The 27,080-nt window shown below is 34.2% G+C and overlaps 2 protein-coding genes across 2 annotated transcripts; both read left to right on the top strand.

Annotated features, from left to right (window-relative positions):
• Positions 1-1,955: 1,955 nt before the first annotated feature.
• LOC139490444 (uncharacterized) lies at positions 1,956-9,475 on the top strand. Its single transcript, XM_071277233.1, has 3 exons — positions 1,956-2,267; positions 3,995-4,066; positions 8,993-9,475. The coding sequence occupies exons 1-3, from the start codon at positions 1,976-1,978 to the stop codon at positions 9,460-9,462; spliced, it is 834 nt and encodes a 277-aa protein (XP_071133334.1). The 5' UTR covers positions 1,956-1,975; the 3' UTR covers positions 9,463-9,475.
• A 7,686-nt stretch (positions 9,476-17,161) lies between these two features.
• LOC139490190 (uncharacterized) lies at positions 17,162-26,154 on the top strand. The gene is made up of 4 exons (XM_071277040.1): positions 17,162-17,537; positions 18,391-18,462; positions 23,971-24,312; positions 26,144-26,154. The coding sequence occupies exons 1-4, from the start codon at positions 17,162-17,164 to the stop codon at positions 26,152-26,154; spliced, it is 801 nt and encodes a 266-aa protein (XP_071133141.1).
• Positions 26,155-27,080: the final 926 nt, after the last annotated feature.

Raw genomic sequence — 27,080 nt, 5'->3', positions numbered from 1 at the left:
CTTGCAACTTAATTCGTCATATGCTATTTGCAACTTTGACCTGCTATTTACAAATCGCACATATTACTATAGTTAGTTGTTATTCTTTTATAGGTATCTGGACAGATATTTATTGCGTGTTCAATTTTGCGCAATAAGATAAAACTGTTTAACTGGTATTATGTATGTAGGACAGAACCTATTTTCATCAGAAGCGTAACATGCGTATGTAAGAAATATTTAATACAAAGAACGTGCAATGCAGTATTTTTAATACACTTTTCTGTTTTTGTTGTTTTTGCAACGAGATCTGCGTACTGTTGGATATTGAAACATATGGAAATAATCATTGAACAACTATGTGAAAATATGAACTGATTAGATACAACTATTAATAGTACTAGTATTTTACCAGAAGTCTGTTTTCAAGCAAGAATTGAAAGTATGATTCCGGTCAAAGGATTATTGATTGGTGCAAAACATAGAAATAAACGAGTACATAATATTAGGGAGCATTGTTTCTCATCGAATTGATGCGACTGTCACACAAGTGAGAGGTTTAGTGCATTGAAACCAGGTTTGAATTTGCATTGCAATACGACGTGTCTCAGTATTTTGTACATCCAACATTCATACAACTGAGAATGGAAATGGGGAATGTGTCAAAAAGTCAACAACCCGACCAAACGACAGAAAGCATCTCCAGGCCTTCAATGGGTCTTCAATTTAGAGAGAAAAAACCGCACCGGAGGTTATTTTAGATGTTTCTTTTATTTTTTGGTCGGATAATGTGTAATGTTTTTATCGTTTGTAGTCCAAATACTAATACACATGTCTTTCAGTACCATCATTGTCATGACAATTGTTTGGACTTATCTTGTGAAAATCATTGTATAAATATAGTTATCAAAGGTACCAGGATTATAATTTAGTACGCCAGACGCGCGTTTCGTCTACATAAGACTCATCAGTGACGCTCAAATCAAAATAGTTATAAAGCCAAACAATTGAAAAGTTGAAAAGCATTGAGGATCCAAAATTCCAAAAGGTTGTGCCAAATACGGCGAAGGTAATCTATTCCTGGGATAAGAAAATTCTTATTTTTTCGAAAAAATCAAAGTTGTGTAAACAGGAAATTTATAAAAATTACCACATAATTGATATTCTAAGTGCTGACTACTATAAAGTTCGAGATTGCATGTTCGTTAAGTAAGTGAGTCACTGTTTGTGATGTCCTGTGGTGTCTGTCGTTGATGGAAGATGTTCGTTGTTGTTCTGTGGTTTGCATGTTGTGTCGACTTTTATATATTTTGTATGTGCGTTTCTCTATGACGTGTTCTTGCGTCTGTTTGCGCTGAATTTTTGTCACGTAATTATAGTTGCTGTCGTTTTAGCGATTATTTTTAACATTTTCATATACAAGGGGGGTTAGGCTAGTAATAAAACCAGGTTCAACCAACCATGTTTTCTTAAAATGTCTTGTACCAAGACATAAATATGGCCATTGTTATCAACTAGTTTGTTTCTATATATGTTGACGTTTGCTTTTGTTGCACTTCAGTGTTGCTTTTGTCCCTTTATATTCCTCTTATAGTTTATGCGTTTCCTTCTGTTTTAGTTTGTAACCCGAATTTGTTTTATATTAATGGATGTATGACCTTTAAATACTGGTATACCACTGTTGTCCATATTTAAGCTATGCTTTGGTTTCTTTTGGGTTTTATCAGCTTTTCAATGTATGACAAGACGTTAAAATTCATAAGAATTTATTTTCTAGCCTGTTATCCTTACCACTAATGGTACAGATGGGTGGTATATTTCAATAAATCATGAAAAAGTAAAACAACAAAACTACCGAACTACAAGGAAAATCCAATTTGAAAGTCCTTGAGTCTTAAGTGTTAATGTCATAATGCCTTAGTATAAAAACCCTGTGACCTCGGTTTTTATCTTATCAATGTTAAGCTAGTCGTCTGGTTATTACATTGTCTGCAATATGTTAAGTGCCTTTATTTTTGTTTTTGGATTATTTTTCGTGTTTGGAAGTCAAGATGTTGACAATGATCAATATCGCCGACTTCTTCTGAATGATCCTGATGTGATTGGTAACCGATTGGCGCATCTCGAGTCAACATTACTGACTATGGGCCATAATTTACAATCCGTCACAAGTTCACTGACCGATTTACAAACAAAATACACACACCAAGAGGGAGTGATTGCCACTGTACAAAACGAATTGGCTGCAGAAAAGGCACAACACATACTTGATATTCAAAATCTACAGAGTAAGTTTTTAATTAATTCCCGAAAGAAAAATGTATGTTAAAAAGTCATAAGAAACAAGTGACCGGTGCAAAATAATGTTTTTTCAATCCTTGAACAAATGCATACAAACATCATAAACTTGGTCTTCTGTTCAAGAATTTTTCATTTTTTTCGCATAAATTTCGTATAATCGTCATTTTTTTTTCAATCGGTCAGTGTTGTTGTGAAAATATGGCAGGTAATTAAAGTTCGCGTTTTGAAGCCGAAGTTTAACGATTGTCACCTGTTTGTCAACAATCAACAAAAAAGCAACAAAAAAGCATGGAAATTGAGCACGTGTTTAACATGCAAAATCAGATAATAGTTTATTTTAAGGACATCCATGCGTATTGCGATCACCGGATTTTTACGAGATGGGTCACACTGAGGTCACTTTGCATACGAAAAATATGTCGGGGGGGGGGGGGGAATTGCTGCCTGGAAGGGAACAATTAAAATAAAGTAAACTTCTTCTAAATATGAATAAATTAAAGAATTTTCTTCAGAAAAAAATATATGCACATAAGTTTTATAATGAAAACTATCCATTGAGTTATAAAAAAACATAGGCATTATTTTCTTTAATTTGTGGTTTCTTATGACTTTAACGTATTCGAGAAATAGAACGATAAACTAAAAAATTAAAGAAATAGAATAAATATACTGTATGCAGTTTAACTTTGTATTGTTCTTTTTGTTAAAGAAAAAGATATAAAAAAAAAAAGAAAAAGAACAAAGGTGAAGAGGACGATAACAGCTGACAATCTTTAAACACAGTTTGTTTATTTTTAAAAATGTATTGATGATTATAAATCTGTTTTAATAAAACTAGACAGTTGTATTCACTCTGATCACTAGCTGTAGGATCGGAGCTCTTTGGATATGGGCAACTATCTATCATTAATTTTTGTATATATATTAAAGCTTTATTACCAATTTTATTTCAACTGATTGGGCGGAGCTTATGTTTTAATTTGCATAAGGACAGTCTATTTGGAGATGTGTGTGATAAGGATGATTGCCGTTATAATTATTATTGATTTCTTATCACCTATCAGTGTCACCAAACGAATTAACAAAAGAATGAGTGTATGATGTGGACACTTCATTGATGAGTTTATCCGAAAACACCTATCTATAGATGGACTTGTCTATATAGTCATTATATAAAATTTACTGTTTTGCCAAAGTATGAATTATTCTAAATAATAAAAATATTTTTATCCCAGGCTGAAAACCCTACCCGTATTGAGCACAACTTTTTGAAACTTTTGATCCTCAGTGCTCTCCATTTTTGTGCTTGTTTTGTCTTTCGAACATTTTTCATCTGAGCGTCACTGGTTAGTCTTGTGTGGACGACACGCCCGTCTGGCGTATAAAATTTTCAACCTGGTACTTTGGGCTAGCTATTATTCGTGTGTTTCTCTGTCCTATATGTTCTCTCATTTATTTGTATTGTAGTCCTGTCATGTAATATACTTTTAATGTCATATTTAACATTGCCATAAAAGCGGGAGGTTTGCCATGCCACAAAACCAGGTTCAACCCACCATTTGTTTACTTTCAAAATTGTCCTGTACCAAAAAACTCAATGCGTATGCATAACGGAATAACAATGCGAGAAAAGAAAATGTATAGCCGTCAGTAAGTTGAAACTGAAATTTGAAAAAAAAATAATAACAAAAGATACCCATGTTTTTCTCCTTAGATCATGGATCAACATACATAAGATGGGGAAGAGACGATTGTTCAACACAAAATACAGAGCTAATTTATAAAGGTAATATTAACGCTGTGTAAAATTAAATCACAAAAATACAGAGCTCCAAGGAATATTCAACGCCGAAAGTACCTTAACAAATGGCAAAATCAAAAGATAAAACGCAACAAACGAATGGATAGCAACTGTTATATTCCTGACTTGGTAAATGCATTTTCTTATGTAGAAAATGGTAGATTGGACCTGGTTCTATAGCTTGATAAACCTCTCACTTGTATGAAAGTCGCGTCAAATTCAATAACAAAAGACAACGATGCGTGAATGTGTATTTCTTGGTATCTTCAATCCTTAGTATACTATGTTGTTTCTCTAAAACGACTAAAATCAAGCTATTTTAAAATAGAAACAATGAATTTGATCATACCATTACAGTTCACTGTACGATTTATTCCTTGAATGCCAACACCATACCGACAACTTACCTGTAAAATTATGTTGGCGTTCAAAGAATAGGTGTCAGTAGTTATCACAATAAAAGTGCATGCTTATAACAACTATCATACTAATTAAACAAATAGGCACCCTACATTTGAGCGCATCAGAAAATGACAAGCATTACATTTGCGCAAATTTACCTGTAGTTTACCTGATTTGTTTATATACACAAATTTAATGATTAAATTTACGCGCAATGTTTTACAGGCCAACTCAGGTTAAAATAAAATTCATATACATGAGTAATTAAGTAGATAATTTATTACAGTGACATGTGTACATTAGTATAAAGATATCTAAGAAATAACTCATGGAAGCCATATATTTGTTGGACATTTACACATGGCCTTGGCCGTGATATTCGAAATACTTTTCTTATCCCCGGCATAGATTACATTATCCGTATTTGGATCAAATATTTTGATTTTTGGGTCCTCGATGCTCTACAACTTTGTACTTGTTTTGACTTTCAAACTTATTTTGATCTGAGCGTCACTGATGAGTCTTATGTAGACGATACGCGCGTTTGGCGTATGAAATTATAACCCTGGTACCTTTGATAACTATTTACACCACTGGATCGATGCCACTGCTGGTGGACGTTTCGTCCTCGAGGGTATCACCAGCCAAGTAGTCAGAACTTCTGTGTTTAGTAATTTTTATAAATTTATTGGTTGCAAAAGTTTACATCGTTCGACATACTAAGGATTTTCTTATCCCAGGCATAGATTACCTCAGCCGTATTTGGCACAATTATTTGCAATTTTGGGTCCTCAATGCTCTTCAACTTTGTACTTGTTTTGGCTTTCAAACTTATTTGATCTGAGCGTCAATGATAAGACATATGTATACGAAACTCGCGTCTGGCGTATAAAGTTATAAGCCTGGTACTTTTAATAACTATTTATCCATTACGAAATCGACATTATGATTGCACTTTCGTTGCGATACATGTAGATTTACTTGGGAGGTAATTATCAACATCCATCAATATGTACATCTATGAGTCTGCGCTAAGTATAGATATATCGATAATTTTATCACGCTGTTGTTTACACAGCAGAAGAAGCACGTCATATTAGAAAACATATTAATAATGACTATTTTAAATTGCACCCGGCCCGTTAAACATATAAGTCGCTTTAAACTCAATGTTCATATTTTCAATAAGTAAAATTAATGTGAAATTGTTACTTGTAAAGAAGTTCTTTCCTGTTACAGAACAATAAATTGGACGTTTGTCTTTGAAGAAATGTGATCAAATTAGCAGATGTACTTTCATTAATGTTCACTGATTCAAAAACCAGGTATCTCAAATTAATGTAAGCTCTACAGTATGCTTACGAAATGTTTCTCTTTTTCTCTTTTTCCGTTGTCGCACAAGTTGCAGAAACGTTCATTAAGAGCTTTACTTATAAATAACCCGGTTTCAACGCTCAAAGGTAGTATACCACAGCGAAATTGTGCCATAACTGATTGTTCACCAGTCCAATCATTTTCACAGTATTCCATAATGTTCAATTTACATTTTCATAGTAACTGTTAATGTCCACTCGATACTAAGTTCTCAACTTGCCAGATTTCGTATACTAGTAGTTCCAAAGAAATTAAGTTTAATATAGTCCATTTTGACAAGGCAATTTCATCTTCTTACCTTATAAATCCACCGTAAAGTAGGTTGAAGCCATCCTAGTTCACTGTTTAGAGAGATAACTGGTGCAAATCTGTGTAATCCGAAAAAGCACGGTTTTGTACAGCTTCAATGGGATTGCATGTATTAAATTCAATAACATCTGCACAATAATCAATGACTGGTACGACACACGACTCGGAAAGGGTTTCAAGGATTTTAAATCAAACGTCCTTGAACTTGAGATTTTTTTTTATCATCTATTCTAATGCTCGTCTTTCAGCCTTTTCTAATGTTTCGGCGGCAACACTCAAATCAATTTTATCACAGAAAATAACGCCAATATATTTATAATGACTTTACTATTTATAACTGTTAGGTCCGATCTTGTGAGACACGCAATTTTCAGAAACGCATGCTAATAGATTTTGAACAATTAAAGTCTCCAGCTTTTTCAACAACGCATCTTAGCAACGCTACATATCAGCTTCTGACTCTGTGAGAATACAATGTCATATAAAAGACTGATTCTTCATTATCGCAAGGTTTTCCAGTTTCTAGATCTATAACTCCAGTAGCCAGATAGTTGTCAAATAAAGCAAACAAAGACGCCGATAAATCATCCTCTTGGCCGACACCATTTGAACACTGGAACCAATTTGTTCGATGATCCTTTAAACAGACGCAATATGTAAGCTAGAAATATCATTATACATGTTTCCGTCAATTCCGTTAAATGTAGTTTGTAATGTAATAAATTTCTATCTATATACTAAGTAATTGACTTTCGGCAGATCCACAAAGGTAGCAAATGTTGATTTTCTGTCTGGAATTAGGCAATTCAAAGAAACATATCATTTTCACAGAACTACCTTTACTAAACAGTTTTGTTCATCACAAATTAATTCGTTATCTTCTAAATACTTTTGAACTCGGTTGATTAACGAAAAAACTGTTACATGTTGCAATTACCAAGAAGTAAACTGATCGTTCTGTAATTCAATGACATTCTGGGGTCAATAACAGAACCTTTCGGAATTGGTGAAATTTGATATCATCGTCATTAACACATTCCATCAAGTAAGACTTGTTCTTTCTAGGACCAAGTTTATTTTTAATTCTGCCCAAATGTTTTCGGATCGTCAGCATTTTAAGTTTATATTTGTAAAGCTAAATTCTGTTTGAATTTCTGTTCGTGAAATCGTAAACCTTTATCGAATTTCTTTAGCGCAATAACAAATTTGACTGGTGTCTTGCATTTGTCGTTAGTGGGTTCTGATTTCCTAAATTGTTTTTCGCGTACACTTGTCCATAACTCAGTTAATCATTCATTCCAGTTGGGGCCATTTGAAGAACTGCTGCTCTTCTCATTAGTCTGTGGATGTCCTAGATTTGCGAATATGGGACTTGCAGGCCAAACTCCTGAGTTTTCCGACTTGATACACTTGGTGTAGTGCAAAAAGTAACCTTTCTAGGTGATGCCAGGAAACACTGTAGATGCTGCTGTCTCGTAGTAAAGTTCTGTAATCTCTGTTTGTAGTTACAGTTTGTTTTGTTGACATTAATATTTAAGTAGTATGAAAAAACGGGTTGGCTGGTCTTTTCCTGATAGTAACGCAAAGTTTAGCTGGTACATAGCTCCATTCACAAAGCAACTGGTAAAAAGTAGAGGGACAACTGTAAAAGGTATCATCACCATAAAGAAACTACTAAGTTAAAGTTGGTGCTGAATATCAGGATTCAGTCTTGGTCTTCATCATCAATGAGTAGGAAGCTATCACTAGTTGTCGTCTCTCTCCATTTATCATCTCAGTTAATCTCCTGTCTTAAACTAATTCGTCTTGATAGATGTTTTGTTCTGAGGTAATTTACACAACGTCTTTCTTTCATTCTTTGGAGGACTTGATCAGCGTTGAGTTGAACTGGGTCTGATGGATAATGATGCTGATTTTTGATATTAATTGATACTGAACAGCTATAGTCAGTGTTGACTGTAGCTGTTCAGTCAGACTTTACACATCCCAAGTAGCATATGCCTCCCCGTTCAGTCTTTACTCTATACTTGTAATTTGTAGTTGACCCAGACGATTCTAAATAAACTGTATATGTTACTGCATTAATTCGGCAATACATAAAGAGAATAACATGATGTGCATATTATTGTCTTAAACCTGTGCTCACTCATTGTTAGTATGGGTGTGCTCATTTGTGCTCACGCAGTTTCCAGCTTGGATGTTATGGAGTTTACTTAATTATTTCTTATGATTTTAAGTTTAATTTATTGTTCAATTGAAAATTTCATATAATTCATATTAACTAATAAAATATTTAAAAGATATGTAATTAAATAATTCTCAAAATCCTTTTTTAGTTTGAAATAGATGCAGTTTACTAAAATTTATCTGTCTCATATCAATAAACATTTCCACTTTCAAGATATGATTTTTTCATAATTTTTATACAAGATAAATATTTGTTTATTACCCTACATTTATGTACTTCAATCTATAGATGTAACTATTTCGACATGTTTGGTCGGGTTGCTGTCTCTTTGACACATTCCTTATTTCCATTTTCAATTTTATCTAGCAAAGAATTCCTATGAATCTTGTTATCTGAGTGCAAGACCGAGCCAGTAAGTTTTTTTAATACTCGCACATTCTCAAACGGTTGATTTCCCTACGCGCAGTTACATACAGAAACGATGATATATTTTTATGATTATCTATCAGTGGTTATTTTATCAGTGGTTATTTTAGTAATTTAAAAGTACAATTATGATACCAGATATTAATCGTAGAATCAATATATATTTCGTTCATTTTAATTCAATTATAAAATGCATATATTCGTATATTAAGGTTATGCTGCAGGAGAAAAGTATTCATACAGTTCAAGTTATAAAGGCGGAGCTTCAAACATGCTGTGCCTCCCTGATAATCCAGAACTCAGTAATAAAACAGCCTCAGGTAGTAGTCGTATTTATGGAACCGAATTTGAAGAAAATTACCTGATATCGGGTGCGTTGAATGAAGATGTATCATGTGCCTTGTGTAGGAGTACCAACACGTCTTCAACAGTGATGTTTCCAGGACGAAAAACTTGTTATGCTGGTTGGAAAGAAGAATACAACGGTGTTCTATCGGCCAGTGCCTACAGTCACAACCCATCACCTTATATATGTGTTGATACTCACCCAATCTATGTGAATGGGGGTCAAAGAAGTAACGACGAACATTACCTGTACGTGTCAAACCTGCACTGTGGGTCGATACCATGCCCTCCATACACAGATAATGTGCAGGTGAACTGTGTTGTTTGCTCTAAATAAAAATTCTTTCATATTCCAAAAGTTTCTTGAGTTCTTATTATAAATCAATAAAGTAAGGTTTTAACTTTCCTGTTTTGCATGAGACATTTGCAATGCAGTAACTCATTATTTAACTCACAATCGGTATAAGTCTGATAATCAAAGATCTAAAAGAGAGGCGAAGGATAACAAAATAACATTCAAACTCATAGTCGAAAGAAAATGCCAACACTAAAACATGACTGAGCAACACGAACCTTACCAATCACTAGGGTGATATTAGGTGCTCCGTAAGGATAATCAGATACTGCTCCACATCTTGCATCCATCGTGGTGCTCATATTAGTACAAAACCGGTATAAGGCTTATTCGGTAGGTTATATTCGGGAAAAGTAGACGGGATTGTAGTTACGACAATTGGGCATTCCCGCGATCATCTGTGAACGGATGTTTCATGACGGTCAACAAACTCGTGATGGCATCCGTATAATTTCAACTTCAACACTTAGAACTCTTGGTTAAATAGCTTCCTTATGAGCAGCAACCCTCTATCAAGGAAATCGTAATAGGATTTACAAACCCGGAATATCGTATCAACCGGGAGGTAACAACTCAATAAACAGGAGCTGCTAGAATGTTGCTCCATAAAGATGGGAAGTTCACAATTAGGAAGCTGAAGCAATATCGCTTGTCATAAAGTTTTATTTTAAACTGACCCTCATTGTCAATTTCTAGATGTAAGTCAAGATTTAAGTCAGATATAACTGCATCTGTTGTACCCTACATTGTATATCCCAAATTCGAAGGCTTAACTTTGTCACCAAATTTTGGATTATTAAGTGAGAGAAAATCATCTTTATAGCAGAAAGAAATGTAAATAAAATGTCCTGTACCAAGACAGAAATATGGTAGTTGTTCAATTCTATGTGTATTGGTGGGTATTTTTGCACTTCAATGTTCCTTTAGTTCCTTTGTTTTCCTCTTATAGATGTGTTTCCTTCGGATTAAGTTTACATTTGTGACCCGAACCTGTTTTCTCTCAATTGATTAATGTCCTTTGAACATTGGTATACTACTGTTGTCTTTATTTTAAGTTTTCGTTCGTTTCTTTTTGGTTTTATCAGCTTTTCATTATATGGCAGTACGTTAGAATGTATTTATGAACTTATTTGTTTCGTTTATCGTCATTTCATATTCGAACCTGTTATCCTTATAATTAATTGAGCATATGGGTTAACATTTTAATATAAAATCAATAAAAGGTTAAACAACAAAACTTCCGAACTACAGGGAAAATTCAATTTGAAAGTCCTTTAGTCTTAGGTATTAATGTCATAATGCCTTAATATAAAAACCCTGTGACCTTGGTTTTTATCTTATCAATGTAAAGCTAGTCGTCAGATAATTACATTGTCTGCAATATGTTAAGTGCCTTTGTTTTTGTTTTTGGATTATTGTTCGTGTTTGGAGGGCAAGATGCTGATAATGATCAATATCGCCGACTTCTTCTGAATGATCCTGATGTGATTGGTAACCGACTGGCGCATCTCGAGTCCACGTTACTAACTGTGAGCCAGAATTTACAATCTGTTACAAGTTCACTGACCGATTTACAAACCAAATACACGCAACAAGGAGGGCTGGTTGACACTTTAAAAAAGGAATTAACCAGTTCAATGATTTCACTGAACATGATGGAGAAAAATTACACACATCAAACAGAAGTGATTGACAACTTACAAAAAGATATGGTGGCGGAAAAGGCGCAACACGCACGTGATATCCAAACTCTACTGAGTAAGTTTTTAATTATTCATGAAAAATGTTGTCTCATGCAGTTTCTATGTGATAGTGTAAAATTTGTGCATTCTCACGCTGCAGATTTTGGTAAGGGTAGTTCACCATAGATTTATCAACTTTACACACACTTGTGTTTTTAATGAGGCGACTTTTTCTACATTACAGTTTGGACGCTTTTCGCTGAACTTAAGTATAAGAGAGTGCGAGCGGGCCACAATTCTTGTCTGGATTGTAATTTAAAAAAATTGCCAAATAACTCCTACTTTTCTTTTCATATTTAATACCTATAGTTTAAAAAGCTATATTTGAAAATCTTATATAAAATCCTTGTTATTTCTTCCTAATTTGAAAACGAAAAAATGGTCAATGTTTAAAGTATAAAAATCTAGAGAGAATCATTACAATGTTTTGTAGGCTTATATCTCGAAAACAAGCACACGAACTCTTGTTTTTTGTTTGTTTTTTACGACCTCTATTTATATACTATCAATCAATTTAAAACAGGCTTTTAAAACTTTTGAAACAGAGAAGCCTACATCCTTAACCTTAATCCTCTTGCTGCCGGAGGGACACATATGTCCATGTTTTAATTTATGCAAAATTCTCATCATTGCTGTACCTCTTTCAAAATAAAAAAAAAGCGAAAATTAAAAAGTGTAATATGTTTCAACGGTGGCTTTTAATGTAACGCTCATTACGACATGACGTCATATATCGAATGACGTCATTGTTTGGCATGTCACGTCACAAACGTAGAGCGGTATCATTTTCTGGCATATGAAATGCTACCCTGAAAAACACCTGGCAGCAAGAGGGTTAATAGTACTTTTGTATTCAAAATTTCTTTTCCAGGTAGGAGTTCAACATATATTCGATGGGGAAGAGATAACTGTTCTGGAGATAATACAGAACTCGTTTATTCAGGTACAATATAACAAAAGACAGGACATGGGTTAAATGTATATATAATCAGCAGAAGATATAACAGTATTGAAAATAGACAACAAAAAAACAAAAACAAATATCAGCTTTTTTTGTTTCCACAATTAGTTCTAGTAGCGGCATCAAAACAAGCGATTTTCTTTCCCTTCTATACATTTTTGCATACAGTAAAATTTTATTAGCCCTGGGCAAAGTGAGCTATTCTTATCATTTGTCGTCCGTCGTCTGTCGACGTCGTCCGTTAACTTTTACACAAATCTTCTCCTCTAAAACTACTAGGCCAAATTTAACCATACTTGGCCACAATCATTATAGGGTATCTAGTCTTGAAAATGTGACAGAATACCCCGCTCATGTACTAAGATGGCCGACATGGCTAAAAATAGAACATAGGGGTTCAATTAAGTTTTTGGCTTATATCTCTAAAACCAAAGCATAAGGAGAAAATTTGACATAAGGAAAAAGAGTTACAAGTTAAAATTTATTCGTTAGGAAGTTTTCAGACAAATCAGATAACCCGTTGTTATGTTGCTGACCCTGAATTGGTAATTTTAAGAAAATTTTGCAGTTTTCGGTTATTATCTTTTATCCTACAGCAATAATGCACAGCTCTCATTGACACTGACACCGCATCTTCCTATATCTAGCAAAGTAAGATCTATAAATAAGTTTTTTGGTGGGGTTCGTGTTGTTTATTCTTTAGTTTTCTATGTTGTGTCGTGTGTGCTGTTGTTTGTTTGTCTTTTTCATTTTTAGCCATGGCGTTGTCAGTTTCTTTTAGATTTATGAGTTTGACTGTCCGTTTGGTATCTTTCGTCCCTCTTTTAAACATGAACAAAATGGTCTACTGACCAATTTAGCAGTTATTTCCCTTTATAGTAAGTTTTTAACATTTCTTTTGTAATTGTTTTGCCCCATTTATGGACATTATGTTTTTTGGTCTGTGCGTTCGTTCGTTCGTTAGTCCGTTCGTCGATTCGTCAGTTTGTCCGGTCGCCCCGCTTGAGGTTAAAGTTTTTGGTCGAGGTAGTTTTTGATGAACTTGAAGTCCATTCAACTTGAAACTTGGTACGCATGTTTACTATGATTTGACCTTCTTAATTTTAATGCCAAATAAGAGATTTTACCAAATTTTCACGGTCCACCTGAAAATTATAGGGGTTGGGGCATCCGTATACTATGGACACATTCTTGTTTGTAACCTTTTACAAAAATCTTCTCTTCTGTAACAAAAACGCCAAACTTAACCATACTAGGCCACAATCATTATAGGGTTCATGTAGTTAAAAAAAATGTGTGCGATGACTCCGTCTGACAACCATTATGGCACCCATGGCTAAAAATAGAACATAGGGGCAAAATGCAGTTATTGCCTTATATCTATAAAACTAAAGCAAACGTATAACGTTTGTATTGATTTATGCATCAATTCCAAATAAAAATATCAGGTGAGAAACACAGGCTCCTTGGAGCCTCTAGTTATTCTATTCTACTTAATTTTTTTAAAACAGATACAAGATACTTTTTTATTTACTTAATCTTACAAATTGATCATCGGCAAATGGATTGATATTTTATAATAATTATTTGAAAATAAGCAGATTTGGTATGACTTCTAATTAAACAACTACCAACCAGACATGCTATATAGATATAAGAATATGTGATATGAGACAACTCTCCATCTATTAAACACACAATTTGGAAAACCATATAAGGTCAAAGTATATAGTCTAAATAACATTTATGTAAGCAACTATAAGTCACACTATGGCTTTTAACAATGAAAAAAACCCATACCGTAAACTGAGTTATAAAAAGCTCCAACATGTCAAAATTAAAAAAAAAAAATCGGGAAACCAACGGCCTGTTAGCAAACATTTAGCGACGGACAAACTGTCAAACTTTAACAGACGACGAATAAGACGAATAAGACGATAATGTCTTTAGATAGGCACATACAGTGTTCTCCATTTTTAATTATTTTGCTCATTTTTCTCTATTCATTATGTGTCGAGATCACAACAACCCGACCAAAAATCAGCCATATGTCATCAAATGATCTTTAAAATAGACAGAAAATCCCGCACCAAGAGGCGGGCTTCGGTTGGCTCCTAAACAAATATGTGCACAGTCAGCGAAAATCAACGTCACTCTTTTAAACTCACAAACATACAAATATACCAAGTTCAAAACAAAACGTACAAAAATAACAAAAGTCACAAGCCCCTAACCTTGGCCAGGGAAAATTTTCACTATTTTGTGTGACATCTCAATCGTCCCCTAAACCTTTAGGCAATGTTGAATAAACAAACACAGAACATTACAATACAAACAGTAAAACCCAGTTTAAAAGAAGTTCGACGTAAGATTTGGTAATACAAGAAACTATACAAACTGACTATGATACACAAGTTAACAAAGGACTACTATCAGTTACTGACATACCAGTTCCAGACTAAACTAAACAGATTGCAAAATTGTGTCTTCATCATATGAAAATCAAGCACCACCTCTGCCGTTACGGGTTTAGAATCATACCATTATAAATTTTACGAGAAGAACATAACCTGGGTCATTCCAACATCTGGTTTTAAAATAAACGTGTTTATTGGATGTATAAACCCTATAATAGTGAATCACTATTTATTTCAAAAATGCCATCTTTATTAACATGACAATAATGTCGGAACTATAACCCTTTTGAATAAGTCTATTTGAAGAGTTTGATAGCTTTGGGGTGAATAACGACAGTGTTGTGCTTTGTATGATATATCCAAATTAACAATAAAGATGGATTGTGAAATTCCTGAACGTATGAGATATATGCACGAAGATTTATATTTACGAACAATGATAACGTTTAAGCCCCAGTCCAACTAGATCACGATCGCACCACGCTCACTGTGATCTTAAATGAATAAAGATCGTGGTGAGGTCCCGATATGAGCGGCATGAAAATGTCAATTTTCGTTGATTTTACGATGATGCTTCTACAACGACCCCGCTACGATTATACCACGTTCTCACCACGCTTTTTCTTCGATTATCATAATTTTACTACGCTCATCACGTTCTCACTTCGAGTTATCCGATTGCAACACGATCTGACCACGCTTATACTGCGATAATAGCACGTTCTTACCACGATAACACTACTTTCATACCGCGATTTAACTAAGTTATCAGCAATAACGTCAAAATCGTGTTCCATAAAAATACTGTTCTATTTCTTATATTTTTGATTTTAGTATGAAGATTTCTCGGAAACAACACAGTCATGACACCAAAATCTACTAGAACACATAGGCGTGGTGGTAGGAGTAGATGTAGAGGTAGAGGGAACTCTGATATTAACGAATCATGATCCAGTAGAAATGTCGGACCGACCAAACCAACCTGAATCACAACCTATTGCTGGTCCATCAAGCTCAAATGACGATGTTTTAGTTAACGATAGTGGGGATGTTTCAAGCATGTTTGAGCCGTTCGAGAAAAAGGACAAGAGGTCAAAATTATATATAAACAAAACCTGGTGAGCTTTTATATACTAGTATTTCATGTGAAAATGACCATGCGCATGATGGTCGTAGTATGAACGTAGTCAGATCGTAAGACCAGCTTGATGAGGACGGCATGGGCGTGCTAGAATCGTATTATGGTTTTGAACAGCGTGGTGTAAACGTTGTATAGTCGTATTTGAAGGGTAGATGGGTCGCGGTGAAAACGTAATGGTCGTAGTAATAACGTCGCTGTGAGACTCATAGTTGAAAGAAAATGCCAACGCTAAAACATGACTGAGCAACACGAACCTTACCAATCACTAGGGTGATATTAGGTGCTCCATAAGGATAATCAGATACTGCTCCACAGCTTGCATCCATCGGGGTGCTCATATTAGTACAAAACCGGTATAAGGCTTATTCGGTAGATTATATTCGGGGAAAGTAGACGGGATTGGAGTTACGACAATTGGGCATTCCCGCGATCATCTGTGAACGGATGTTTCATAACGGTCAACAAACTCGTGATGGCATCCGTATAATTTCAACTTCAACACTTGGAACTCTTGGTTGAATAGCTTCCTTATGAGCAGCAACCCTCTATCAAGGAAATCGTAATAGGATTTACAAACCCGGAATATCGTATCAACCGGGAGGTAACAACTCAATAAACAGGAGCTGCTAGAATGTTGCTCCATAAAGATGGGAAGTTCACAATTAGGAAGCTGAAGCAATATCGCTTGTCATAAAGTTTTATTTTCAACTGACCCTCATTGTCAATTTCTAGATGTTAGTCAAGATTTAAGTCAGATATAACTGCATCTGTTGTATCCTACATTGTATATCCCAAATTCGAAGGATTAACTTTGTCACCAAATGTTGGATTACTAAGTGAGAGAAAATCATCTTTATAGCAGAAAGAAATGTAAATAAAATGTCCTGTACCAAGACAGAAATATGGTAGTTGTTCAATTATATGTGTATTGGTGGGTATTTTTGCACGTCAATGTTCCTTTAGTTCCTTTGTTTTCCTCTTATAGATGTGTTTCCTTCGGATTAAGTTTACATTTGTGACCCGAACCTGTTTTCTCTCAATTGATTAATGTCCTTTGAACATTGGTATACTACTGTTGTCTTTATTTTAAGTTTTCGTTCGTTTCTTTTTGGTTTTATCAGCTTTTCATTATATGGCAGTACGTTAGAATGTATTTATGAACTTATTTGTTTCGTTTATCGTCATTTCATATTCGAACCTGTTATCCTTATAATTAATTGTGCAGATGGGTTAACATTTTAATATAAAATCAATAAAAGGTTAAACAACAAAACTTCCGAACTACAGGGAAGATTCAATTTGAAAGTCCTTTAGTCTTAGGTATTAATGTCATAATGCCTTAATATAAAAACCCTGTGACCTCGGTTTTTATCTTATCAATGTAAAGCTACAGTCGTCAGATAATTACATTGTCTGCAATATGTTAAGTGCCTTTGTTTTTGTTTTTGGATTATTGTTCGTGTTTGGAGGGCAAGATGCTGATAATGATCAATATCGCCGACTTCTTCTGAATGATCCTGATGTGATTGGTAACCGACTGGCGCATCTCGAGTCCACGTTACTAACTGTGAGCCAGAATTTACAATCTGTTACAAGTTCACTGACCGATTTACAAACCAAATACACGCAACAAGGAGGGCTGGTTGACACTTTAAAAAAGGAATTAACCAGTTCAATGATTTCACTGAACATGATGGAGAAAAATTACACACATCAAACAGAAGTGATTGACAACTTACAAAAAGATATGGTGGCGGAAAAGGCGCAACACGCACGTGATATCCAAAATCTACTGAGTAAGTTTTTAATTATTCATGAAAAATGTTGTCTCATGCAGTTTCTATGTGATAGTGTAAAATTTGTGCATTCTCACGCTGCAGATTTTGGTAAGGGTAGTTCACCATAGATTATTCAACTTTACACACACTTGTGTTTTTAATGAGGCGACTTTTTCTACATTATAGTTTGGACGCTTTTCGCTGAACTTAAGTATAAGAGAGTGCGAGCGGGCCACAATTCTTGTCTGGATTGTAATTTAAAAAAATTGCCAAATAACTCCTACTTTTCTTTTCATATTTAATACTTATAGTTTAAAAAGCCATATTTGAAAATCTTATATAAAATCCTTATTAATTCTTCATAATTTTAAAACGAAAAAATGGTCAATGTTTAAAATATAAAAATCTAGAGAGAATCATTACAATTTTTTGTAGGCTTATATCTCGAAAACAAGCACACGAACCCTTGTTTTTTGTTTGTTTTTACGACCTCTATTTATATACTATCAATCAATTTAAAACAGGCTTTTAAAACTTTTAAAACAGAGAAGCCTACATCCTTAACCTTAATCCTCTTGCTGCCGGAGGGACACATATGTCCATGTTTTAATTTATGCAAAATTCTCATCATTGCTGTACCTCTTTCAAAATAAAAAAAAGCGAAAATTAAAAAGTGTAATATGTTTCAACGGTGGCTTTTAATGTAACGCTCATTACGACATGACGTCATATATCGAATGACGTCGTTGTTTGGCATGTCACGTCACAAACGTAGAGCGGTATCATTTTCTGGCTTATGAAATGCTACCTTGAAAAACACCTGGCAGCAAGAGGGTTAATAGTACTTTTGTATTCAAAATTTCTTTTCCAGGTAGGAGTTCAACATATATTCGATGGGGAAGAGATAACTGTTCTGGAGATAATACAGAACTCGTTTATTCAGGTACAATATAACAAAAGACAGGACATGGGTTAAATGTATATATAATCAGCAGAAGATATAACAGTATTGAAAATAGACAACAAAAAAACAAAAACAAATATCAGCTTTTTTTGTTTCCACAATTAGTTCTAGTAGCGGCATCAAAACAAGCGATTTTCTTTCCCATCTATACATTTTTGCATACAGTAAAATTTTATTAGCCCTTGGCAAAGTGAGCTATTCTTATCATTTGTCGTCCGTCGTCTGTCGACGTCGTCCGTAAACTTTTACACAAATCTTCTCCTCTAAAACTACTAGGCCAAATTTAACCATACTTCGCCACAATCATTATGGGGTACCTAGTCTTGAAAATGTGACAGAATACCCCGCTCATGTACTAAGATGGCCGACATGGCTAAAAATAGAACATAGGGGTTCAATGCAGTTTTTGGCTTATATCTCTAAAACCAAAGCATAAGGAGAAAATTTGACATAAGGAAAAAGAGTTACAAGTTAAAATTTATTCGTTATGAAGTTTTCAGACAAATCAGATAACCCGTTGTCATGTTGCAGACCCTGAATTGGTAATTTTAAGAAAATTTTGCAGTTTTCGGTTAGTATCTTTTATCCTACAGCAATAATGCACAGCTCTCATTGACACTCACACCGCATCTTCCTATATCTAGCAAAGTAAGATCTATAAATAAGTTTTTTGGTGGGGTTCGTGTTGTTTATTCTTTAGTTTTCTATGTTGTGTCGTGTGTGCTGTTGTTTGTTTGTCTTTTTCATTTTTAGCCATGGCGTTGTCAGTTTCTTTTAGATTTATGATTTGACTGTCCCTTTGGTATCTTTCGTCCCTCTTTTAAACATGAACAAAATGATCTACTGACCAATTTAGCAGTTATTTCCCTTTATAGTAAGTTTTTAACATTTCTTTTGTAATTGTTTTGCCCCATTTATGGACATTATGTTTATTGGTCTGTGCGTTCGTTCGTTCGTTCGTCCGTTCGTCGATTCGTCAGTTTGTCCGGTCGCCCCGCTTGAGGTTAAAGTTTTTGGTCGAGGTAGTTTTTGATGAACTTGAAGTCCATTCAACTTGAAACTTGGTACACATGTTTCCTATGATTTGACCTTCTTAATTTTAATGCCAAATTAGAGATTTTACCCAATTTTCACGGTCCATCTGAAAATTATAGGGGCATCCGTATACTATGGACACATTCTTGTTTGTAACCTTTTACAAAAATCTTCTCTTCTGTAACAAAAACGCCAAATTTAACCATACTAGGCCACAATCATTATAGGGGCATGTAGTTAAAAAAAAATGTGTGCGATGACCCGGTCTGACAACCATTATGGAACCCATGGCTAAAAATAGAACATAGGGGCAACATGCAGTTATTGCCTTATATCTATAAAACTAAAGCAAACGTATAACGTTTGTATTGATTTATGCATCAATTCCAAATAAAAATATCAGGTGAGAAACACAGGCTCCTTTGAGCCTCTAGTTATTCTATTCCACTTAATTTTTTTAAAACAGATACAAGATTCTTTTTTATTTACTTAATCTTACAAATTGATCATCGGCAAATGGATTGATATTTTATAATAATTATTTGAAAATAAGCAGATTTGGTATGACTTCTAATTAAACAACTATCAACCAGACATGCTATATAGATATAAGAATATGTGATATGAGACAACTCTCCATCTATTAAACACACAATTTGGAAAACCATATAAGGTCAAAGTATATAGTCTAATTAACATTTATGTAAGCAACTATAAGTCACACTATGGCTTTTAACAATGAAGAAAACCCATACCGTAAACTGAGTCATAAAAAGCTCCAACATGTCAAAATTTAAACAAAAAATCGGGGAAACCAACGGCCTGTTAGCAAACATTTAGCGACGGACAAACTGACAAACTTTAACAGACGACAAATAAGACGAATAAGACGATAATGTCTTTAGATAGGCACATACAGTGTTCTCCATTTTTAATTATTTTGCTCATTTTTCTCTATTCATTATGGGTCGAGATCACAACAACCCGACCAAAAATCAGCCATATGTCATCAAATGATCTTTAAAATAGACAGAAAATCCCGCACCAAGAGGCGGGCTTCGGTTGGCTCCTAAACAAATATGTGCACAGTCAGCGAAAATCAACGTCACTCTTTTAAACTCACAAACATACAAATATACCAAGTTCAAAACAAAACGTACAAAAATAACAAAAGTCACAAGCCCCTAACCTTGGCCAGGGAAAATTTTCACTATTTTGTGTGATATCTCAATCGTCCCCTAAACCTTTAGGCAATGTTGAATAAACAAACACAGAACATTACAATACAAACAGTAAAACCCAGTTTAAAAGAAGTTCGACGTAAGAATTGGTAATACAAGAAACTATACAAACTGACTATGATACACAAGTTAACAAAGGACTACTATCAGTTACTGACATACCAGTTCCAGACTAAACTAAACAGATTGCAAAATTGTGTCTTCATCATATGAAAATCAAGCACCACATCTGCCGTTACGGGTTTAGAATCATACCATTATAAATTTTACGAGAAGAACATAACCTGGGTCATTCCAACATCTGGTTTTAAAATAAACGTGTTTATTGGATGTATAAACCCTATAGTGAATCACTATTTATTTCAAAAATGCCATCTTTATTAACATGACAATAATGTCGGAACTATAACCCTTTTGAATAAGTCTGTTTGAAGAGTTTGATAGCTTTGGGGGTGAATAACGACAGTGTTGTGCTTTGTATGATATATCCAAATTAACAATAAAGATGGATTGTGAAATTCCTGAACGTATGAGATATATGCACGAAGATTTATATTTACGAATTATTTCCTTGAACAATGATAACGTTTAAGCCCCAGTCCAACTAGATCACGATTGCACCACGCTCACTGTGATCTTAAATGAATAAAGATCGTGGTGAGGTCCCGATATGAGCGGCATGAAAAAGTTAATTTTCGTTGATTTCACGATGATGCTTCTACAACGACCCCGTTACGATTATACCACGTTCTCACCACGCTTTTTCTTCGATTATCATAATTTTACTACGCTCATCACGTTCTCACTTCGAGTTATCCGATTAAAACACGATCTGACCACGCTTATACTGCGATAATAGCACGTTCTTACCACGATAATACTACTTTCATACCGCGATTTAACTAAGTTATCAGCAATAACGTCAACATCGTGTTCCATAAAAATACTGTTCCATTCCTTATATTTTTGATTTTAATATGAAGATTTCTCGGAAACAACACAGTCATGACACCAAAATCTACCAGAACACATAGGCGTGGTGGTAGGAGTAGATGTAGAGGTAGAGGGAACTCTGATATTAATCACAACCTATTGCTGGTCCATCAAGCTCAAATGACGATGTTTTAGTTAACGATAGTAGGGATGTTTCAAGCATGTTTGAGCCGTTCGAGAAAAAGGACAAGAGGTCAAAATTATATATAAACAAAACCTGGTGAGCTTTTATATACTAGTATTTCATGTGAAAATGACCATGCGCATGATGGTCGTAGTATGAACGTAGTCAGATCGTACGGCCAGCTTGATGAGGACGGCATGGGCGTGCTAGAATCGTATTATGGTTTTGAACAGCGTGGTGTAAACGTTTTTTAGTCGTATTTGAAGGGTAGATGGGTCGCGGTGAAAACGTAATGGTCGTAGTAATAACGTCGCTGTGAGATCGTAGCACAGTCTCTCCGAATAGAATCACTCGATCTTATCACGACCTTACTGCGCTCTCACTACGCTTCTACTACGACCCGATTTCGGCATGACCGCACCACGATTGTTTTGAACATGTTCAAAGTTGGCCCCGCTAATCACGTTCTTGAAGACCTAACCACGATCGTATTACTACCTTAATGCGATCTACACGATCTGCCTTTTTTACAGATCGTATTGCGATCGTAGCCTAGTGAGACTGCAGTATTAATGTTTTGACAAGTTTATGATATCGAAAACTCAGGTGTTTTAAGATTTTAGTAATACAGAGATAGATAAACACTATAAGACAAAGAAACATCACCATCTAAAAATGTATAATTAACAATAGGAAATGAAAAATTATCTTTTATATCGTAAATATTTGGTATAAGGCTTCCCGTTAAAGATATAAATATCAATATCGAGGAACGGACAGTGTTCGTTTTTATTATTAGCTTTTTTTAAAGTCAGTTCAGCAAGATAAATCTCCTTAAGGATGTACTTAGGTGAGGTTTTGACATTTGTGTCAAATGTTCGGACTGCTTGGTGTTTTTCCATAAAATACAATGTAAAATATTTAGCCCCATAACACCCATTTATTTTTTCACATACGATTAAATTGCTCATAAAAGGCCATTTACCAAAATTATAGCAGATTGTTAATTTTCTTTCTTTTGATTTGAGACCGAAATAATACCAATGCAAATATAAGGTAAAGTCCGAGTCAGCCTTTTCCCGCCATATTTTAAATATCAAATATCTCGAAAGGGAGCTCCATGACCTATCAATATTTTTATTTCTCAACCAATGCTTTTCCAGCTTTAAGTGTCAATTTTATATTCTTGATTTATTTAATTTCACCTAAGTAAATCCTTAATGTACGTTTTGACGCCGTCATTATTGAGAGCCAATATATCAACCAATTATAAAAGTGTTATAAAATTTGTGTATCAGATGTTGTTGGATCTTTTCTGAATGCAGATATAGATTGAAACTCATAACAATACAGACAGAGGTCCACAAAAGGGGTGTACAGTTAATTCCGATAAATCGACGATATACGTAATCATCAAAGTGTTATCTCGTAAATTTCGAAGTGCAATTGCCGTATCAAAGCTGGTCCAATTTACATTATTTGTTGTTACTCAAATATGATCCAAAAGAGTCTGAATAAAATTTTAATATATTCGCATTCTGTTGTGAGTGTGTGAATGTTTTATTATTGAGATTATGAGGCAAAATGTTTTATAGGGTGGAACCACCAAAAGTGTGAACAGATTTGAAATCATCAATATCAGGTTCTTCCACCGAAACTTTTTGACACTCCTAAATTAATTAATGCCACTATTTTGATAGACCTTGCCTTCGTTTGTATTGTATTCCTGTAACGATGTGTTTAAGCTATATAATTGTTATCATAAACATATAGAAATGAGGTTTGGCAAGCCATACAACCAGGTTTTACTTTATATTTTATCATTAAATGTCCTGTATCAAGTCAGGAATATGGCAGTTGTTTAACAAAATCCGTGTCTATGAATGTTAACCTTTGTATTTGTTGCAGTTCAATATTTGTGTTGTTTCGTTGTTTTTATCTTATAATGACCTTTATTTTATACATAGAAAAACGAAAAGTGTTTTAGGCTGCATTAACTTGTGTGGTTGCTTTTGTATTGAAATGTAACCTGTACAGTTAGGAAAGGTGTAATTATGTGTCAGTATATCGCATTTTGTCATTATATCTTTACAGGTTATGCTGGTGGTGAAAAATACAATAATGCAGGTGGTGCATCAAATATGCTCTGTCTCACAAATAATCCAGAATTTAGTGATAAAAGTGGATCAGGGCGTAGCTTTATCTTTGGTACAGAATTCGAAGGTAATCAATTTGCCTCTGATTCCAATGACGAAGACGTACCCTGTGCCTTATGTAGAAGTGGTAACACATCGTCATCAGTAATGATCCCTGGTAGGAAATCATGCTATGCTGGATGGAAAGAGGAGTACAATGGCATTTTGGCCTCCAGCGCAAATAATCATGCACCCTCACCGTATCTTTGTGTAGATGCCCATCCAACGTATGTAAACGGAGGTAAACGAAGTAACGATGAAAACTTGTTGTACGCAACAGCGATGAAATGCGGTTCATTGCCTTGTCCACCCTATAAGGACAACATCCAAGTCTACTGCGTAGTCTGTTCAAAATAAAGATATACGTTTTTTTTACTTTTTTTTAATCTACATTTATTTAAATTACTCTGAAATAAATTATTTTTACTACTAAAACTTTACCTTCACAAACGTTTCCATATATGTATGAATGATGTGCAACCTGGAGTTTTCCGGTTAAAATAACTCAAAGAAGGAGTACTAATACTTTAAACATTAAAATCAGGGTACAGAAAACACAATGACAAAAAGCCAAACTGGCTGACTTCATAACAACATACAAATGTATATAAATAATAGTAACTTTAGGAAATAGATAGTGTCCAACTAATTGGCGAAAACCATTTTATTAAAAGAATTAATAAGTCACATTTAAGGTTACAAAGATGGTTAAACAAAACACCTTATCGCTAATCCCGGCTGACCCCAGAATCGGTCCCGCTCGAACTATTGACATCATACAACAATCCCTTTTTCATAGTGTCTTCATACATTTTGTATTATGACGTCAACATTTTACAGGAACCTTTGTGATGTCCAGTACTTGAGGACAAATAGCGATGAGGTGTATTGGTATCTTAGCAATGAACACATGCAGTCTATTTTTTTCCATAACTTCCGTGAAATATATTAACTATGATATCCATGTTTGTAGTGCACTAGACAGGTATTATATAATAAGACGTGGTATGATTGGCAAAGGGACATAACCATATCAACACAAAACGCTATAAGTTTATTTACTCATTTAGGGTCACTGTTCCTATAAAACATACTCATAGTATTTTGTTATTTTGACAATTGTTTTAGTATTCAATAAATCAGAAGTGTTTCCGTCAATTTGGTAGGCATTACTAGGAAAGCTATGTTTGGTACTGATTTCTACATTGTAATAACATTAACCATACCTAATTTACTGCATCATTACTGTGTCTTTAAGTGCATCATTGCCGTTTACACAGACACAGTGTATTAAATCAACATACTCATTTCAATTTTATCTCAGTGCACCTGTTCCTTCAAATGATATAACGATGTATACTTGCGACAAGAAGGGAATATATAGAATACTAAACGATATGCCAAAATAACACACGACTTTTTTTTTTTATGGAAACAGTGACTGGCATTTGGGCAACACTAATGCAAAATGTTTAAAAATAAAATATGATACTCGTATCAGTACTTATATTCCTGGAATACATGAGATTTCAATTTCAAGATTGAGAAGACATGCATAAAATGTTTTAAAGCACCAGAGCCATTAACGCTAAATCTCTTCAGCTTAAAGTCATATGAAACGAGTGACCAGTGAAAAATAATGTTATTCCATTTCTTGAACCAATGCATACAAACATCATAAACTAAGTCTTCTGTGCACGATTTTATCATTTTTTCTTATAAATTTCGTATAATCGTAATTATTTTTCAATCGGTCAGTGTTGTTGTGAAAATATGGCAGGTAATTAAAGTTCGTGTTTTGAAGCCGAAGTTTAACGATTGTCAACTGGTTGTCAACAATCAACAAAAAAGCATGGATATTGAGCACGTGTTTAACATGTACAATCAGACAATAATTTATTTTAAGGACATCCATGCGTATTGCGATCACCGGATTTTTACGAGATGGGTCACACTGAGGTCACTTTCGCATACGGAAAATATGTCGGGGGAATTAAAATAAAGTAAACTTCTTTAAATATGGGCAAATTAAAGAATTTTCTTTAAAAAAAATGTATATGTATATGTTACAGGGAATTTGTGAAATCAGTGATTTTGTAAAATCACTGAAATTTCAGGGAATTTGTAAAATCACTGAACTGATTAGTGATTTTATAAAATCCCTGATTTTGACTAGTGATTTTACAAAATCCCTGAAATGATTAAGATCTTTTTTACAGATTCACTGATTAAATTCAGGGAATATGTAAAATACATTCATTCATTTGTATTAAGAATTTCTGTGAAAAAAAGACTACAACAGTAACTCTCAATAAGTTTGAGGTTAATCTAGTCTTTATTTTAATATTAAGTGAGCGGTTTTCATGCACAAAACAACTGACATACTGTAGAACAATGGCTCAGACACAAATGTCTTGAAATCAAGAGCAAACATACACACAAAAGTTACTTCAATTAATTGAGGTAAAATTAAAGTGCAACATATGGAACCAGGGAAAATATGATAAACATTTTGGAATATTTTGTCAATGAGCCACAGAAAGAAGACAAAACAAGCTCTTATCACTACCGTGTTTGAAAGAAAGTTACTGTTTATTATAGTTTTTCTGTATAATTACTGTAGAAAATGAAACCAATTCTATCAATTTTTTCAAATCAAATATAAAAACTGAACATTAGGTTGATTGCTGTCATTAGAGAAGAAAAACACATATGTTAGGTATAAGAAATTGAGTTGGTTAGGGTATGTGATCCAGTGGCAAATATTACATGCATATCAGATCAAAAGCATCTTATTGCTGCATGGAAATTGATATATAAATAGCAAATAAGTGTTGTATTATTAATTTGCTGCCTACAAAATAACATTTATATTCACAAAATAATAATAAAAAAAGACAACAGAAAATATTGGTAATAATACTTTGTTTTGTACTTGCATGTTTATGAATAGGTTAATCTAACCAAGCAAAAATAAACAAAGTTTTATCAGACATAATTATGTATTCT

Source organism: Mytilus edulis, chromosome 9 (assembly GCF_963676685.1).
Source record: "Mytilus edulis chromosome 9, xbMytEdul2.2, whole genome shotgun sequence".
Taxonomy (NCBI): Eukaryota; Metazoa; Mollusca; class Bivalvia; order Mytilida; family Mytilidae; genus Mytilus; species Mytilus edulis.
This window is presented reverse-complemented; position numbering and strand designations above follow the sequence as displayed.

Coding starts and splice junctions, on each gene's coding strand:
- LOC139490190 (XM_071277040.1), top strand. CDS start 17,162: ATGTTAAGTGCCTTTGTTTTTGTTTTTGGATTATTGTTCGTGTTTGGA. Junction 17,538..18,390: donor TGATATCCAAAATCTACTGA/GTAAGTTTTTAA, acceptor TTTCTTTTCCAG/GTAGGAGTTCAACATATATT. Junction 18,463..23,970: donor TACAGAACTCGTTTATTCAG/GTACAATATAAC, acceptor ATATCTTTACAG/GTTATGCTGGTGGTGAAAAA.
- LOC139490444 (XM_071277233.1), top strand. CDS start 1,976: ATGTTAAGTGCCTTTATTTTTGTTTTTGGATTATTTTTCGTGTTTGGA. Junction 2,268..3,994: donor TGATATTCAAAATCTACAGA/GTAAGTTTTTAA, acceptor TTTTCTCCTTAG/ATCATGGATCAACATACATA. Junction 4,067..8,992: donor TACAGAGCTAATTTATAAAG/GTAATATTAACG, acceptor TCGTATATTAAG/GTTATGCTGCAGGAGAAAAG.